At 41.2% G+C, this 15,486-nt stretch overlaps 1 protein-coding gene across 1 annotated transcript in view; it reads left to right on the top strand.

The window, feature by feature from the left end:
* FREM1 (FRAS1 related extracellular matrix 1) overlaps positions 1–15,486 on the top strand; it is a 76,027-nt gene that overhangs the window by 15,928 nt on the left and 44,613 nt on the right. Inside the window, 11 exon segments of the mRNA XM_069880059.1 lie at positions 377–471; positions 1,048–1,349; positions 1,833–2,029; positions 2,694–3,017; positions 6,172–6,280; positions 7,356–7,487; positions 10,924–11,268; positions 11,944–12,086; positions 12,632–12,828; positions 13,990–14,080; positions 15,099–15,266. Coding sequence (XP_069736160.1) covers positions 377–471; positions 1,048–1,349; positions 1,833–2,029; positions 2,694–3,017; positions 6,172–6,280; positions 7,356–7,487; positions 10,924–11,268; positions 11,944–12,086; positions 12,632–12,828; positions 13,990–14,080; positions 15,099–15,266 — 2,103 coding nt within the window.

A 15,486-nucleotide genomic window follows, 5' to 3' on the forward strand; every position in this document is an offset into this window, starting at 1 on the left:
AATAAATATAACATTATGCTGGAGGAACAGCTGCTTTTCAGATTCACCTAAGTTCTCTCACTGAACACAACTGCATCCCTAAGGCTGCAGAGGCAGAGAAGTGTACTATTTGCTCTCCTGGAGGAGGGATTTTGCAGCCTGAAATGATCACATCTATATATCCCATTCCCTTGTGGAGTGCCAGCAGCCCCGCATTAAAGTGGTTCCTCTGCCTCTCTGCCTCTCACTGGAAGACCACAGAACAAGTGAAACCTACTTAAGGAAGTAAACTACAGATTAGTCTGGTCAATTCCTGACAGTCAGTGAGAAGAGGAACAGAGTTGTGAAGTCAACAACCTTGATAGTGTTGTACTTGTCTATTCTTTCTCCTTCATAGGTTTTTGACTGTCATTTCCTTCCTAATGAAGTCAAATACACCCACAATGGCTGCCCAATTTTAGATGAAGACACGGTCATGCTTAGGCTGTACAGGTAAGCAGCAATTGAAGGATCACACTTCTTGGTCATGAGGAGAACTGCTGCCCTCAGGAAGAGCAAGTAATCCATTTGCCACGGTAAAAGCATGTTCTGTTGTACATATCATAGTTGCTTAGACCCAGTAGCAGCATCATTAATCAATAGGTGACCATCTGTTTACAGAAATATTTCTCACAATGCATTTTAGATGTGCTTAAATAATGTGTTTGTTAGTGTTAGCAAATATATATTGCTTGTTTATTACTGAAAATCAATACTTTTTCTTATTATTGGAAGTGTCAACAGACCTTTCAGAGCACTGTGTATTTTGGGCTGCCCTGCTGATGGGGACACAGACAGTTGCATATACACAGAGAGTAATCTCTTCCTTTGCACAAACAACTTTTTTTACAAGTATGAGGAGGTGGGCAGCAGTGTCTGGCACCTCATGATCTCTGCTAGTCTAGGGTTTGAGGGCACAAGAGAGCAAGGGGTTCAAGTCATTCAGCTTAGAAAGTGAGGCCAATGCTAAGCTCACAGAGTGACAGAAGATGGGATGAAGCATAATTAATTTCCTTCTATCACCTACAGGTTTACAGAAACGGAAACATTTGTAGAAACATTTACCCTTCATGTGCAGTTACTTGAGCCAGACTGTAACATCATCAAAATGCGCCCCCATGCCCTGGAGGTCTCTGAGTATTATGGTCTGTCCAGAGTCATTGACAAGAATGTCCTCACTTTTGACTATGACAGGAAGATAAATCTGGATTGCACCATTTCCATAGCCTCTTTGGAAACCCACCTGCCTGCTCATGGCCAGCTCATCACCAGGGAAGTGCAGCAAGAGCAGCTTCGTGGAGATCAGCTACAAAGCTTCTTACCTGGATCTAGTATGATGTGCTTTAGTTGTTTGTATTAGCAAGTTCAAAGAGACTCAGCAGATTAAGTCTGCTGCAATAGGTTTCTTCAGATGTGCTGGGTAAGAATGGGTCATGTGAAGTTTAATGAACAGCTTGAGCTACCATGGAAACTGAAAGGGACATGAATTTTGTGTGTGGCACAATGCAAATCACAGATTTGTGTTAGTAAGTTAGTGAGTCTGGGTTTGGCTCCTAGACCTGTGGACCAGTGTGATGGTTTTGGGAGTGCCTAGACTCTGTAGAAACAACACAAGGAGTTGGAAGCAGCACTTTCCAACAGACCAAGGGAGCTGGATTTGGAAGATGTCAGCTGAAAGCAAGATCCTGTAGGAAAAGTTAAGTTAGGGAATGAGTCCCAATTCTCATCACACTGGCTTTTTATCAGGATTAGATCAGTTACATGGACAGGCTTCCTGTAGTAACTGTTTCACTATTGCTTCTGTTGGGTTATAGAGCACAGCCTGGGCCAGGAGTGTAGAAACAGGAGCTGCATGCTGGGACTGGGAGTTGTTCACAACACAAAAGTGAGCTGTGAAGAATTTTTGAGGATGGGCATTCGATATCAGCACCTTGATCCTCCCTCACCAGACATCGATTATATTCCTCTGAGGCTGGATCTCACAGACAGTAGAAGCAAAACTCCGCACAAGGTAGATTTTCATCCAACCTTTAAAAGTCTAATTGTCTCCCTGTTTTTCTTTAAAAACTTAAATTCACTGTTCATTCTCACATTTGAAGAGAAACAGCTATCCTGAAAGTTTGTTCAGTTCTTACAACATTGCCAGCTGGGCAAATATAAGGTAGTATCTCCATGCTTTTATGCTCAGAATATTATGGCTACAGATATGGCTACAGAGAAAACTTCTGGTGGTTTACTGGCAGTCCTAAGTAGCTTAGCCTGAGAACAAAATTAATTCTGGTGCAATTCACCTTTTTTTATAGAGCATGAGACACAATAACTTTAATGTATACAGTAATTAACAAGTTAAGAGCTGTGTGAACATACTCAGTTAATAATTAATGATGTGTTCATGTTTCTGTCAGGTAAAGTTATTCATTAAGCACACATCAACTAAACAAGTTGTTTCAGCCCAAAATTAAGGACACAAATAAGACTAGTGAACCTGGAAGACCTTTTCAGGAGGTCTAAATATTTACTTTAGGCGTGTTGTCATTAAAATGATTGGATTTTTCTTTTCAAAATAATTACTGCTTTAACATGTACACAATATGCTATGGGAAGGTAATGAATATTGCATTTATTCTGTGTGCTTCACTTTAGCCTTTCAGTTGTCTCCTTTTTTCCTGTTGTAGACTGAGTATGCATGGCTCCCTGTTCTGATTAAAGGTGCTATTCCAAATCAAATACCCAAAGCTACCCCAATGGCCAAGTACATCTTGGAAGTAAATCAATTTATTTTAACACCCATTACAACTACAATAATTGATGCTGAAGACAATGAAACTCCGAAGTCTCTGCTTCTATTCAACATTACCAAACCACCTCCACGGGGGTTCATCACTCATCTATCTGACCATACAAAACCTGTTGGCTCCTTCACATGGAAAGATCTCAATGACATGCTCATTGCCTATCAGCCTCCAAATAACAGCCACACAGAAAGGAGGAATTATGAGGTAACAGTGTAACCTATTTGCTGCTTTTCATTGCCTTAAGATTCAGTTAGCTGTAGATAAATGTATTCACTTGTAATGGATATATTTAAGATAAAAAACCAGCCCAACTCTAACCATATTCATGCAGAGCAGGAATAGAGGTAAAATCTTTTACCACTTTCTCCAATGACTCATCAGCTTAACTCTTTAACACAAGTCAGATATTTGTTACTCACAACTTAAAAATTTCTTTGCACTCAATGATTTTTATCCCCTCTGACTGAGAATATATAAAAAGGACTTTTGGCTCTTTTTTTAAATATTTGTGGGTTTTTATTTATTTTATTTTTTATAATTAAGGGAACAGGAGAAATATTTAAAGCCATCAAAGACAGACCAGCTAAATGTCAAGATGGCCATTTGATCTCACACCTTGCCTACTGTGGGCGTGGTGGTATAGGGATAACAAAAAGGGACTCCAAACGATTCCTGCTGGGAGTAGTAAAGGCACGTCACTAACTTAAAAAACATGAAGCAAGCTGGTATCTGCAGGGTCAGGAGTAAGTGAGTAAGCAAACAGCGACACTTTATGAAACCAAGGCTGCAGAAATACATTTCTGTTTTATGGGAGTGAATGGAGGACTAATTTTACCACTTCCATGTTGGTTGCTGGAATTTTTTCTCCCTCCAGATCTCCTAGAGAGTGGTGATGGTGAATGTCTTCTACTTTGGGTACAGAGTATCTTTAGTTTTTTAGTAATCAGTACATCTATTTATTTCGTGTAATACAGTAGTGTGGCAGCACTCTGAGGAGTAAGCATTAGCCTGAAAAATGAGGTGGGAATCAGCAGCAGAGATAGTAAGTTCTGCAGCTGAGTGCTAGAATGAGGCAGAAAGGCCGTCCCTGGAGTGAGGGAAGCCCAGGAGGTAGCTAGAGGTGGATGGCTTCTGACTCCTGGTAGTGGTAACTCGCATGTAGACAGCTGATGTGGAAGAGGTGTTCCCAGAAGCACAGGCAGGAGATTTAAATGGCCCATGAGCAGCGCCAGCAATAGGAGTGCAGTGAGCAGGAGCAGGCAGACAGGTATGTGACACATTGGAAGGGCATGGTGAGGCAGTTTGTGCAGGCAGTGTTGAGCAGGCAAGGGAATGGACAGGGTGCTGGACCTTGGCCAAAAGGACCAGAGAACCATCATGTCCACTTGGCAGAAAATTAAGACCTCTCCAAGCTCTGCACCAGCTGTGACTGATGCAGCCTCCCAGACAGAGCCCCAGTGGTTGTAAGCTGCCTTCCAGACACCAGGCTTCAGGGCACGAACCTTTCTTGCACTTGGTATCAGACACCAGCAGGGAATTCACCTGCAGGAGTTGTGTTTGGGTGGGGGATCTCCTTCAATTGGTGATGAAATTCATGGAGAAGGTGAGCAGGCTGGGAATCATCAGGGAGTGTGAGAGGGAGGTTGGCCACTGGAACAACACCTTATGCTCCCTCTCTCAGACCCAACGGGCAGGCTTGCCTCCTGTGACAGAGGACTCCCAACCCTCTCTCCATTCAGCTGAACAGAGAAATTTTGGAGATGGAACGGAACAGCAGCAGGTTCCAGCTCAGCAGAGCAGGCATGTCTCCCCTGTGCCAGCCTCAACCTCCCAAGTTCCCTTGCATGATAGATATGAAGCTTTGCAAGTGGAACCAAACCTTAATGAGGATGATGGGTTTTACAGACTAGAAACATTTCCAAGGTTAAGACATCCTAGACCACCTATCAAAATGGCCTCTGTTAAGAAGAAAAGAGAGGTCATTGTCATAGGGGACTGAAGGCTTCATATGCAGGCCAGATCCATTACATAGGGAAGTCTACTGCCTACCTAGGGACTTGGTTAGAGGTGTGGAAAGAAAACTTCCAGCTCTGGTCAGGCCCATGGATTATTAACCACTGTTGATTTCCCAAGTAGGCAGCAACCAGAATCCAACAAGAAATCTGAGGGCAATATAAAGGGGCTTCAATGCCTTGGAATGAATGGTGAAAGAATCAAGTGTGCAGGTGGTGTTCTCACCTGTCATCCCTATCACAGGGAATGATGAGGAAAGGAGTAGGAAGAATCAGGAAATAATTACCTGGCTCTGAACTTGGTGTGAGGACCAAAACTTTGGGTCTTTTGACCATGGATTGGCCTGCACAACATCTAGCTTGCTGACAAATGATAGGGTACACTTTTCTCCAAGGGGTAAAAGGGTAATTACCAAGAAGATGGCAGGGCTCGTCAATAGAGCTTTAAACTAGATATGAAAGGGAAGTGGGACAAAACCCGGCTCGACAGAAAAAAACTGGGACTGGCACTCCAGTATCTGAGAGATAGTGGGCTAATGAGGCCCTTTGGTCTGCCACCTCAGAGTAGTGGGTTATAGTATAAGTGGATTATAGTACCCCAAGTGGCAGCAAAGGTGCAAAGGTTATTGGTGGGTTTGAAACTGCAGTGAGCAGTCACTTAGGAATTAAGGCCATTCCACTCAGGAGTGTGGTGGGATCAATAGCTCAACTGAAGTGCATGTACAGCAATGCACGCTGTATGGGCAATAAAAAGGAGGAACTAGAAGTCATTGTACAGAAAGAAAGCTATGATATAATTGCCATCATTGTCTGCCGTGGGAACCTCCTTTCTTTCTGTTCCCTTAATATAAAGATCAGCCATCTGACCACAGCACCTGCTTCTTAAGTGCCTCTTCTCTGTTCTGCTTTCAGAGTTGTTTCATAAAAGGTTCAAAACTTTCACAATTCAAGAGTTTGACAATTCAACTGTTTTACATTTTTAAAAATAATTTTATTTTTCTCTGCCAATTCATATCTTTTCTTTCACAATTTTTTTGTCCTACCTATGTAAATGAATGGGAAAGGCCCCCATGTTAATCTCTGAATTAATCATACACCAAACAACAATTTCAACCCATTGTAAACTAACTTTCCCACCATTAACTGTGAAAAGCACAGAAGACCGATACTTAAGTAAGTGCAGAACCCCAAAGGCTCTTCTTAGAAGCTAAATCATGTTTCATTTGTCAGCATGTTATGAGAAGACTTTAAGATTTCTCGGGTAAGCACACGCTACATGTGCTTTGAGGTACAGATGATTTTGGGTCTTTTTTTCCCAAACAATTTTTTGTCTGTTTTCACAACAGGTGGAGTTTGAGGTTCATGACTTCTACTTTGAAAGGAGTTTACCTATCACTGTTCAGCTTTCTATCAGAACAACAGAGACAAATGCTCCTCGGGTTTCATGGAACACAGGTGAGATCTCTGCCTCAGTTTATATTGCTACAGACTTTATCATGCTTTGACACTTACATTTGTCAAAGGTCTGAAATTCAGACTTATACCTGGAGTTTAAGGATCATAAAATGGAGGGATTGTAAATCTCTTTTTTCCAATTATCTATTTTGGGTGGAACGTGTCACAACTTGAAAAAATCTTTGGTCCTAACTGGAATGAAAAATAGAGAATAAAGTGAGTTACTGTAGAATCAGGATTTCCGTGTATAGCATTTTCTTCAAGAATGAACAGGATATAAAAGAGTGTAAACAGAATTAGTGGTGTAGCGTGTGGGAAAGACCAGATCTTGTTGGTGTTCATTAAAACGGAAGTCTGCAAAAATGAACAACTAGAAAAAAAGAGGGTATGGTACACCATAAGCCATTTAAAGCCTGGAAACCTTACATGATTATGGCTAGTTCAAACAGATTTATAATGCCTGCACTGCACAGGCCCTCCAATCCAGAGTGAAATGTACACTGCTATTTAACCATCAAAATGCAAAGGTTTAAGATCACACAAGTACTGAAGTTAATACCAGAGAAAGAGCAGGCTCCTCACAGTAGAAAAGGAAAGGAACTGAGGAGCAGAGGCTTCACGTCTCGCAGAGAAGACCCACCTGAAAAGACTGTCTAAGTAAAAAGAATAGATACTGTTCTCCATTATGAAGATCAAAACATATTTTTAAAAGCGCAGACTCACTAGTGAAGCCGAGTGCCCACTTTTAGACACTTCCAAACTGCATGTGCAATGCTCCAGTTTGTGCAAATGTCCAGAGATGAGCCTGGCTAGTCTATCAGATCATTTGGAACTAGAATATGTTACTTCTTTGAAATAAATTCTTTAAACGCAATTGACTAACACAAGTATATCAGAACAAAAGCTGATACCAAGCTCTTATGCTGGCCTTGAAATGTCTTTCACAGGTAGGTATGTAGATGAAATTAAACACGCCTTTTTTTTTCCTTGACTGTAAAAAGCTTTAGAAAGGTTAGATGCTGACAGTTTTGAATGTCACAGACACTTTAGTGAAATAACACTCTGCTCTTTGCAGGCCTCAGCCTCCTGGAAGGGCAATCCCGACCAATCACATGGCAACACTTCCAAATTGTAGACAATGATAGCATCCAAAGTGTTCGCTTGATTACAGTTGATGGCTTACAGCATGGGAAGCTCACAGTGAGAGGTAATCATTTCACTTGAAGGCCTGGAAACATGTTTTCTTGTGACAACTGGCTATGATAACGTGACAGTCACTAAGATGTTGATGGAGTCTGTTGTATGTCACTCTCTGCTGAAGGCTGCCAGCATAAGAAACAGATTTACAAGGGAATGAAGCTATGGAAAGAAATACCTGGATGCACAGTAAGAAATCAAAAAAATTACAAACGCATAAATAAAGTCAGTTGTATAGTTTAGACTCTTTTGCAAATAGTGTGCTTATGCTGTCCACAGCCTTAAATGGGATCTCTGGCATTTTACCTACATGCTGCTTCCATTTGGAAATAGAATTCTCAATTTCTTCACTGGAGGTGAATTCAGCTCAAGGGAGCTAATGCAGCTCGCAACAGTATAAAGAAGGCCTGAAGCTGCCCTTTCAGCTTTTACCAAAGCCAAATGAGGATGTATAACTCCAGGAGAGACAGTGCTGTGGCGACACTGAGAAAAAAAATATGCCAGCACAGCAGTATATTGCTAAGTGTCACTCAAAGGCAACAAGAAATCCCAGGGGATGGACATACATCTTAGAATTATAGAATCACAGAATAGTTAGGGTTGGAAAGGACCTTAAAGATCATCCAGTTCCAACCTCTTACCAGATCAGGCTGTCTAAGGCCCTATCCAACCTGGCCTTGAACACCTTCAGGGATGGGGCATCCACAGCTTCCCTGGGCAACATGTGCCAGATGAAGATGAAGAAATTCCTCCTTATGCCTAGTCTAAATCTGCCCCTCTACAGTTTATACCCATTGCCCCTAGTCCTATCACTACAAGCCTTTGTAAACAGTCCCTCCCCATCTTTCTTGTAGCCCCTTCAGGTACTGGAAGGTTGATATAAGGTCTCCTTGGAGCTTTCTCCAGGCTGAACAACCCCAGCTCTCCCAGCCTGTCCTCGTATGGGAGGTGCTCCAGCCCTCTGATCATCTTTGCAGCCCTTCTCTGGACCCATTCCAACAGTTCCACATCCTTCTTATGTTGAGTATTCCAGAACTGGACACAATACTCCAGATGAGGCCTCACAATAGAGGAACAGAGGGGCTGCAGACCTTCCCTTGTCCTGCTGGCCGTGCTTCTTTTGACGCTGCCTGGGATATTGTTGGCCTTCTGGGATGCAAGCGCATATTGCTGGCTCATATAGAACTTCTCATCAACCAGCACCCCTAAGTCCTTCTTTGCAGTCTTTCTTCACATCATCCCTCCTCCTGTAATGAAATAAGGGATTGTGCAACCCAGGTGAAGGACCTTGCACTTGGCCTCTTTGAACCTCATGAGTTTCTCACAGGCTTGCTTCTCCAGCTTGTCCAGGTCCCTCTGCAGGTTTCTGCTGCAGTAGGAGGAGGGCTTGCCAGCAAGCTCTACTGCCTCTGCTGACTGACTTCTGCTACCACCATGCTAGACTTTGGGAGCAGAACGGGAGTATTGAAAAATTCAGTATTTGTAGTTTTACATTCTTAATGTGCATTTACATTCCAAAGCTGAAATGTTAAAGAAATCAGCTTTGCTTTCATTAAGGAGGCATGACCTGTGTGAAAGACAATCAATATATTTTCACTTCTCACATTTTTACTCGATGATGCTGAAGAATGCCAAATGATTTTGATTTGCTGGCAAACACAGACATTTGGATATGGCTGTTATTTACTGGCAGCTTTAAGGTTTATTTCAAAAAGCAGTAATTAAATTGGACTTCTAATTTGCTAGCCTTCTGCATTGTCAATTTTATAATACTAATTTTGCTTTGGAGTCTCATAAGTCAGCACAGTGCTGGTCTCTTTAGGAAAATGGTTAGGTAAAAACAGTCACTCTGCTGCTGGCAGAAAGAATTCTTCACAATGAGTGTGGAGAGGCACTGGAAGAGGTTGTCCACTGAAGTTACTGATGCCTCCTCCCTGGAAATGTTCAAGGCTAGGTTGGATGGGGCCTTGGGCAGCCTGGTCTGGTGGGACGTGTCCCTGCCCATGGCAGGGGTGTTGGATCTGGATGATCTTTAAGGTCTCTTCCAACTCAAACTATTCTATGAGTCTATGATTCTGTATTTAGTGGAAACAGAAACTATTCACAAGAATGTTTCATCTCAGAAAACTACTTTCAAAGAGTTCAGTGTCTGCACTATCATCCTCCTCTAATGCTACTGACAGAAACTCTGTGGTGTCAGCAGTGTTTGATAAGTTGAGCCCCAGACAGTGTTACAGGTAGCCTGTGCAGACAGTCAAGAAGTGCCATAAAGCAGCAGATGAGCTGCAGCTGCAGAAGCATGCAGGACCTATCTTGTGGTGGCAGTCCCTTCCTTGCCTACAGCCCCACTGGGGTTTCTGAGCCTCCCATGGGCCAGCCAGGGATGGGTGTTTCTTCTCCAGTGACTGCATCTTATTCTCTTTCATGTGTCTGCATAGGCACATGTAAAGAAAACTGTCACTACATTTTTTATCAATTGCCTTTTTTTACCTAGCAAGCATGAAATTATGTTTTAACTTTAAAGGAAAGCTTGGCATTAGCCCTCCAGTCCTCCAACTACATCATAACTCTAATGCTGCTGGCAAATGGTCTGATCTACTGCCCACTGAATCAGTGGAGGTATTCCCATTAACTGTGAGGAATAGTGAATTAACCCAATGTTTTGAACGCTCTTTTGTTTGGTCTAGTAAAGCCAGTCCAAGAGCTACAAGAAAGCCCTGGAAGAAAAATGTATGTGTGGCGTTGTTCCCTGCCTTCTGTCATGTTTAACAGATTTTTGTTTGGTGGTGAAGTTATGTCCTCATCCTAAAGTTTGCCCATAATTCTCTTCAAGTAAGAAGCAAAGGGAGTGGGTAGATGCCTTTTCCGATGTTACACAGCATGGAGAGCAAAAAAATACTTTTCTTGGAGGCACTGGGCATACCATCTCTCCCAGCATCAGCCTGCAGTTTTTGAAACCTTTAACCAGCCTGAATGTTTGTACGTGTGCATAGTATATCTAACAAGGCAGAGATGTAAAATTGTCTTATTACAGACAGTAACCTCAATATGCAGAAAAAACCAAGACCCACAAATGAAATGCTGACCTGTGCTTATAAAGCATATTCTCTTTGAAGCTTAAAATGTATGTAAAATATTCTTATTAAAAAAGTAGGATTAAAATGAAGTGGAAACAATCACAGTTAAAAATTCCTGATTATCTCCAGTTATTTTTAGTGCCATGGACATTTGGCAGATTTTCTCTGCTGCCACAGCTGCAAATTTTGCATTCTCATTAACCATTTCAACTTCTAGAAACTTTTTTTCCAGTAGGTGAAGTTACATTTGATTTTTCTGATTAGAAATATATGCTCCTCTCTCCCTTAATAACATTCATATTGATGGAAGGGTTCACCTCTGGGCTGAACTGTATGTTTTTTATGTGTTTTCTTCCACTGTTTTGACAGGAGGGAAAGGATTCATGTTCACAGTCTCTGACATTCAGGCTGGAGTTGTTCACTACCACCATGATGACAGTGATTCTACTAAGGACTTTGTGGTATTTAGGATTTTTGATGGCCTCCACAGTATTCGCCATAAGTTTCCAATCAATATCCTCCCTAGAGATGACAGCCCTCCATTTCTTATCAGCAATGTGGTCATTGAAGTTCATGAGGGACAGATGGTCCTGATTCAGGGTTCTATGCTTCATGCTTCTGACATGGATTCCAGTGATGATTACATACTATTTAATATTACCAAGCCACCCCAGGCTGGAGAAATCATGAAGAAACCAGGACCAAACTTGATAGGTACTGAAACACATCCACTATAACACTCTTTGATGCATCCTTTTTAAAATACATTAAATGTGACAATTAGCAAACTACTTTTCAGGACGTGTAACATAAAACATCATCATTAATTAATGATGGTCTCTGCACCAGGAAAACTATATCTGTGAACCAAATTTATCCCATGATTCTTGTATTCTGAGTCTATTTCCCTGCTGTAATTTTCTTCTTGACAGAAGTTGGGCTAGTCAGGGATCATTTTATTTATTTATTTGTTTGATTATTTGGTTATTTATTTGTTTAAGGGCCCCTTACAAATTCAAAGGTATTAGATTACAGTAATGATGCTGAAAGAGAAAGAAAGCTCTCTTTCCATTTAACTGAACTCAGAAATTAGACTGCAGGGGCTGATAGCCTTGCAAATTCTCTTTTGTCCTCTGAAAAAGGCTTTAGACCTGTTTGATGTGCTGCTTCATTTTTTGAATGGGATTTAAATGACATCATAGAAAAGAAGCTGATGGTCTTCAGGAAATGTGGAAGACAATGAGATAACATTTCAAAGGGTTTGCCCTTGAATTCATGTGGGAAGGAGGAAATTACGTCTCATGAGTTACTTGCACAGCTAGTGGATAATTTTTATGAATCATTAAAACATTCACTGTTCAATAGAAGATATATTCTTCAATTCAACAGGGTATTCTGTCAACAGTTTTCTTCAGAGGGATTTATTTAATGGAATAATTTATTACCATCATTTGGGAGGAGAAGTATTTGAAGATTCCCTTGAGTTTGTGCTGTGTGATAGCCATGACCCTCCCAATCTCTCAGAGCCACAGGTATGAAACTGCAGTGTCTTTGGCAGAGTCTTGCATTTTTCCTTCAAAATTCTGATTTTATACCTTCTGACAGACTTTCAAATCAAACTGGAGTAGATATTCTCTGTTTGCCATCACCACAAATAACATTCTTGGGAGACAGTCCCTGTTCATGCTTTCCATGAAGTAATCCTCTCTGACTGACCACAGAGAAAGAAATCCACTGCAAAGATTTTTTCCTACACTGTAAAATGAAATGTTGAAAACATTAGATTTGGAGAGAGTACAAACTAGCCCTCCTGAAGTCAACTGAGAAGAGACCATTTATTCAAGTCAGGAGTCCAACATACTGAATTTAACTTTGCTTTTAATTTAAAGGGAAACTGCAAAGACTCATAGGCTCTACTGTTAACTGTTGTATGTCTCCACTACGTGTATGACAGCCACATCCTTTATCATATTCCAGTGATCCACTTACTTCTGTGTGTGCATGTTTGTAAAAAGCTGCTTAGACACTCTGTTATTGAGAGTAATTGCTGTTGATTTTACTGTTTTCCTGTTTTCAGGTGATGATAGTGCACATTATCCCTGTGGATGATCAGCTACCCAGAGAAGCCCCAGGAGTGACTCGTCACCTGGTTGTTAAGGAGACTGATGTTGCTCACCTAACTAAGAAACATCTCCACTTTATAGATGTGGAAGAGCAAGATAGGCAACTCACATACACCATAACCACTCCCCCATTTTTCTCTTGTACGCATGGGTAGGTGTGACCTGCTATTCCTATCAGGTGGGAGAAGACAATGACCCGTGTAGGAGGTGCATCATGCATTTGCTTAAAGTGTGGGTGACAGTAGCAGCTCTCATATTGATGATTAAGGGTGAGCTAGAGCTGAAAGTAACAGAATAGTACATAGAGTAATTAAAAAGAAAAAAACATAGTTTAGCAAGAAATAACAAGGAGGAAAGCACCTGAATCTTTTTTTTTCCCTTTTGTTGGACTTCCATTTTACACTGGCCTGTGGGATTCTGTAGAGCCTCGAGCCCAAGTCACAGCACCTCTGTGCTGTGTAACTGATGAGTGAGGTTGACCTTGGCCTACCCCACTGAGAGAAGATGAGGTGTTACGGATTTTCCCCAAGATGTGTATTATTACCATGCCACTGTGAGGCACCCTTGATCCTGGATGAAGAACCTCTGGAGAAGAATGCAGGCAGAGCAAGTTATGGGGCAACAGTGGTGTGGGATGAACTGATGTAATAGCAGTTTACATGTCACTAATGCTGTTTCACCATTTGGTAAATTCATTGGTTACCAACACTATCAGCAACAAATTGCTAAATAGAAAAGTCTAAAATCCAGACACTGTTTAAGCTGAAGATCAACACTTTCAATTTTGACCTCAAGGATCAGTGAGCAGCTGGGGGCAAAGGATGTTTAGGCTGTTTCCTTATTCAGTCTGATAGCCACATGGTTATCCAGTTTGCTAGTTACTGCTGTTGCAAAGCTGGATTGCTGGAAACTGGTTAGTTTCAGAAATTTATAAGATGCATGAAACTCAGAAATATTTCTGTTTTCTACACAAAGATAAATGCAGATCTGTAAGTAATAAGAAGGTGATGGACTAGACTTGCAGGTGGTGTAAATGGCATCTGGGGTGTGCACACATTTGTAGCAAACCCACGGCTGGCTTATAGATTATGCAACGATTTTTCACAACCATCCTTAAAAATATTTCTTGTGGTTAGATTTCTGTGACAACGTTTCAATGGATAACAATGATGGAAGAAAGAAAAACTTTTTCTCTTTCAATGCAGCTGGGAGTGAGAAGTTAATTTTAAACACAAGATTGAGCTATGTGACTGTTGTTTTTCCTATTCTTCAATATTGCTAATCAGGATATGACATATTTCTTTTTGTACAGCCATTCAGATGCCGGGAAGCTTTTTATGGTGGACAACATCCCCAAGCTGGCCAAGGATCCCGCTGCTCTTCCTCTGCAGTCATTTACTCAGGTTTATTATGTTACCTGGTACCACAACCAGTTCTAAACAATTTTTAAAAGTTACAAGCATACAGCTTCTTGCTGACAGGAAAACAAGAGGTGAAAAATGAGCAGTACTATCACAAGCTCTGCTCAAGAAAGTAAAAATTGAATTTCAGCTTTTAAAACAAGTTGCCATCATTCTTCCATTCTGCAATATGTAAATACAACTCTCTTGAAACCAGCAGGGGCTGCAGCTGCTTAGGGTAGGCTCCAGTATGATGTTAAGGGAAAGGAAAAAATATACAAAATGTGAAAATTAGGCCTTGACAGTTTCCTGCTTCTTCTCAGTGTCGCCACCAACTGATATGATACAGGCTTGAATAGGCCTTTTCAAGGATTTTGTTGTTTGCTTTTCATGCTTCTGTAGTTTGACATATGTTTTACAAGCATTGATAAAGTACGCTGTTTTATATCCTGCTGCATGGCTAAGGTTGCATAACAGTGATCACCACAGTACCATAATGAGAGCTCTGAGCTTATAAATCCTTTATCATGTACCTAATATGGACGCCTGTATGGATGATTGTATTAACTTTTTCACTGGCCTGCCCTCACCTGGGGAGTCAGGGTATGCAGTTTATTCATACTGGTGATGACAAATTCAGCTGCTATGGGAGATGTTACATTAAAAGCTATGTTTTGATGAATTGTTTATTTTAACATCACAGATAGAAAAGGCCCTGGAACTATTATTCCTAAAGGGCTACATCAGGAAGGTAAGACCACTGCCTCTGTTATCACTTATAAACCATATCTGTATTTTTTGCAACACTTTTGAGTACTTGAATCTGTTCTCACCTGATGGTAGCTAAAGATGCATGTAATCGAGGTATTCTCAGTAGCCAAAGATAGTGTAGAAAGTTTCTGGAGTCAATTTTGACAGTTCAGATAACATCTAATCAGGGGATGAGAAAGGTCCCTAATGTCCTGAGTTATAGCTACTCCCCTTATCTCTTCTTATATGCACCTCTCTTCTGTTTTTCCAGCAAGCTGTCAACTATATGAAAGTTGCCTACATGCCACCACTGCAGGATATTGGACCTGAACCTCAGCAAGTCCAGTTTATTTTTTCTGTTAGCAATCAGCATGGTGGCACTTTGTGTGGGATCTGCTTCAATATTACAATTCTTCCTGTGGATAATCAATCCCCAGAGGTAGGCTGGTATTGAAGGCAAGAGGGAAGGAGTTGAAAATGGCTTTGGGTAAAAACAGAAATGCATAGAGAAGTCCTGGTCTGACTGAAATAAAAACTAAATCTCCCATAGGATCAGGGTTTCTGTGTCTTGCCTCTTGCCTGCATTGGTACTAAAGCAGAAGGTGAAGTCTGATGATTGCACAAAGCAATTGTGCCAAATAAGCTGAAAGCTACTTCCA

The sequence above is a fragment of the Phaenicophaeus curvirostris genome, chromosome Z, assembly GCF_032191515.1.
Source record: "Phaenicophaeus curvirostris isolate KB17595 chromosome Z, BPBGC_Pcur_1.0, whole genome shotgun sequence".
NCBI lineage: Eukaryota > Metazoa > Chordata > Aves > Cuculiformes > Cuculidae > Phaenicophaeus > Phaenicophaeus curvirostris.